Below are 3,507 nucleotides of genomic sequence, written 5' to 3' on the forward strand. Positions count from 1 at the left end.
GTTCGTTCAGCTCGTGTTAGTTGAAGCTCCTGCAAACTGGCTGACAGTGTCAGACAGGAAATGTAGTGACCCTTTGGGGCTATTGTTTATTTAAAAATATCTATTTTTAACATTTCATCCTTCTCCAGTACATACAGATTAGCCCACTGTCTAATCTGCACAGACTGCAGAAGAGGTTTAGGAGCAGAAAGACCTTCCTGATTTAAGCTTCAAGCTCCCAAAGCTCTGCTCCAGCCGGTGAAGGAGGGCACTCCCGTAGCGGGCAGGTCAATGCTGCACTTGCTCTGAGGTTGTGTCATCTCACATTCCATTTCTGCTGCTGAATCTCATTCTCATGTTCTCCTCCAGGCTTTTCTACAGCTACCCCCAGACGAAAACCTACTTCCCTCACTTCGATCTCAGCCATGGCTCAGCTCAGCTCCGTGGCCACGGCTCCAAGGTCATGAATGCCATCGGGGAAGCTGTGAAGCACGTTGATGACATTAGAGGCGCTCTGGCCAAGCTCAGTGAGCTGCATGCTTACATCCTCAGGGTGGACCCGGTGAACTTCAAGGTGAGTGAGCACAGAGGCTTTCAGGGATGAAAATGCCCTCACAGAATTAGAGGCCACAGGTCATTTTGGCTGCTGGCAGCCTGGTGCACTGCACAGCCTTGTCAGCTCATGTCACTGCTTGGTCCCCACCTGACCTTTAACATGAGATTGGATCTTCCAATGAAAGATCTGGTCCAGTTTAATCAAAGAACTACTCGAGGGGCTCCTATGGTTTGTGTTAGGCAGGCTGAGGTCTCTGCTGCCTTTGTTGTCTCCTCACACATCAGGTTATGTTACCTGTCTTGAACAAAGTCGTAGTAAAGTCTAACCATTTCCACTTTGTTGCATTTCCCTTTGGGGAGGAGGGAAGGGATGCTGGGAAGAGGGCGTGGGATCAGGCAGTGCCTTTTGCCCTATCCAAGGGCAGCTCTGCTTCTTCACACTTAGCACCAGGCACCAGCGCTACGAGTTGTCATCCCAGAGCACGCTGGGACAGGGGCCATTGCAGACCCCTGGACTGACATCTGTTACTGATCATGGGGTGTTTCATCCTGTTTTCCCTTACAGCTGCTTTCCCACTGTATCCTGTGCTCCGTGGCTGCCCGCTATCCCAGTGACTTCACCCCAGAAGTTCACGCTGCATGGGACAAGTTCCTGTCCAGCATTTCCTCTGTTCTGACTGAGAAGTACAGATAAACGGCCTCCACGGAGGGTGAGGGACGCACATCCATGGCGCACCCCAGCTGCCAAGCTCCAGGGTACTCACCCCTTCCTACGCCGTCCTCTCAGATCCCCTGTGCAGGGGCTTGGTCATCTGCAAAACCCAATAAATAAATTCAATGTGAGCTCTGGTCTCTGCGCTTTCATCTCCCTGTGTTCCACCTACACCTCACAGTCCAGGCAGGGCTGTGCTGAAATGTCTACACAGTGTGGAGGGGAAAATACTAAGCTGTGTAAATTCACGTACTAACTCGGGTACTCATGAATCCGTGTACTAATTCATGTGCAAAGTCGTGTAAACTCAGTGGGAATAATATAATATAATACTCAGGGAGAGTAACAGAACTCTGAGCAGAAGCCCAGAGCCGGCTGGAGCCCTGTGACTGCTCGCCACGGGCACATCCACCACAGGCTGTTTGCAGGCTGACCGGGAAACAGCCTGGTACCCCCCTGGGCACTGAGTGTCCCCAGGCTCTTTGTGTGGCCTGACAAAACTCATCGTAGCCTGTTGTGAACAAAACCTGCATTGCCATATGGTGCGACGTGCCCAGAGCAACACTGGGCATCGTCTTCTCATGCTGCTCTGCATGGGGTACCTCTCCAAGGTATCTGATGTGCTCCATGAACACCTTGGACCATCACACCTGCGGGACGGGTTTGGTAAGGGGACCATCCCCTCAGCTTGACAGCTCTTGTTTTCGTACAGGAACTTGACCTGCATTTCCAGGAATACTAGCGGCCGCTGGAGATCGGCGTTGATGGCGTGTGGGGGACCACAAACCCCCGAGGTTTCTCTGGAAAGCAGTGACAGGGAGGAGTACAAAACGGATGGCCACCCCGGGAGAGGCGCAGGGATCCTCCACACGTGCCTGCAGCGGGTTAACCCGGGTGGGCAGCTAAGCACTACAGTCACTCACTGCCTTCCCCACCTCAGTGGGATGAGGGGAAGTGGAAAAGGAGAGTAAAAGTAAGAAAAATTCGGGGCCAACGTCAGCCAACCAACCAATGAAACGAACGTAATTGTTTAATAAGTGAAGGATCAGTGGAAGAAGAGGGAAGAAAACAAAACAAAACAGGTGATGCAAAGGCTGCTGTTGGCAGACCGGTGCCCAGGCAGTTCCCCAGCAGAAAAAGATGGGTAACCCCTCTAAAACTCCCTATAAAACCCCCTCTTTTCCCTTTTATTGCCGAGCACGGCGTTATATATATAAAATACCTCATTGGTTAGCTGGGGTCATCTGCCTGCTTGTATCACACACCCCAAATTCTGTTTCCTTGGGGAGAGAGGGGGGTGTTGCAGAGTGAGAAGCAGAGAGAGCCCCGATGCTGGGCAAACACTGGTTTGGTCACGAATCTCAAACACAGCACCACGTGAGCTGCTGTGAGGGAAATAATTTATCCTATTTTATGGGTTAACCCTATTTTAACCCTATTTTACGGGTTACGTCCCCTGCCCATGCCTGTCTCAGAGGACTCCTGATGGGAAAAGGTGGGTGCAAAGTCCTAAGCACACTCTGATGGACAACCTGAGCTGGCACTGCAGGCTGCGGTCCTCACCGCGTTTACAAAACGTAGGGCCCGTGTTTGGGCAAGAAGGAGGGAGATGGTGCAGAAGCTCTGAAGCCTCCAAATTTCTCTAAGCGAGTCACCCGGTGTACCACGGCAGTTTTTAAAACGTTCTCCATCCGTGGCTTTCAGGTACCCTGAACATCCATATGCACAGCTCAGATGGCAGGTCAGCATCTGGTGAGTCCTGAACCCCGAATTCGCACCGATGACTCGGTACAGAGGTTGAGCGAAGGATGTGACGGTCATCAACCACCATCCGCCCTGTGGAATATTCCAGAGTTTATGGGGAGAGGCAGAAACACGCACGGGGGTGGGAAGAAGGGAAGAAGGGAAGGAAGGGTGGGAAGAAGGGAAGAAGCCCAGGCCTGACAAGCATCACGGGACAGACTTTGGGAAGTCCACGCACTCAGAAAAGAGGTTCTTCCCTGCCCGGGGCTGCTGGGGAGATGGTGCTTCTCATGCAACACCTCAGCCAGACCTGGGAGGGCTCGTCCATGGCTCCTGCTCAGAGGCCATGGGGCTCTTTGGTGGAGAGGGGCTGGATGTGCTTGGGGCTGGAGGAACGAGGCGCCAGGGACGTGTGGGGGACCCACCCCAAATGCCCCCTGGGGGCAACAGGGGCAGGAGGCTTGAGGAGGCTCCTGCCATGAGGCCAAGGCTGGGGCTCTCCCGGGATGCGCCTGTGG

The 3,507-nt window shown here is 53.2% G+C and overlaps 1 protein-coding gene across 1 annotated transcript; it reads left to right on the forward strand.

Annotated features, from left to right (window-relative positions):
• Positions 1-348: 348 nt before the first annotated feature.
• LOC104488624 (hemoglobin subunit pi) lies at positions 349-1,377 on the forward strand (the record flags this gene model as incomplete). The annotated part of the gene is made up of 2 exons (XM_010136581.1): positions 349-553; positions 1,100-1,377. Coding segments are annotated over 2 exons (334 nt in total), but the record flags the coding sequence as incomplete, so codon positions are not given.
• Positions 1,378-3,507: the final 2,130 nt, after the last annotated feature.

The sequence above is a fragment of the Buceros rhinoceros genome, unplaced genomic scaffold (assembly GCF_000710305.1).
Source record: "Buceros rhinoceros silvestris isolate BGI_N320 unplaced genomic scaffold, ASM71030v1 scaffold44745, whole genome shotgun sequence".
Lineage (NCBI taxonomy): Eukaryota > Metazoa > Chordata > Aves > Bucerotiformes > Bucerotidae > Buceros > Buceros rhinoceros.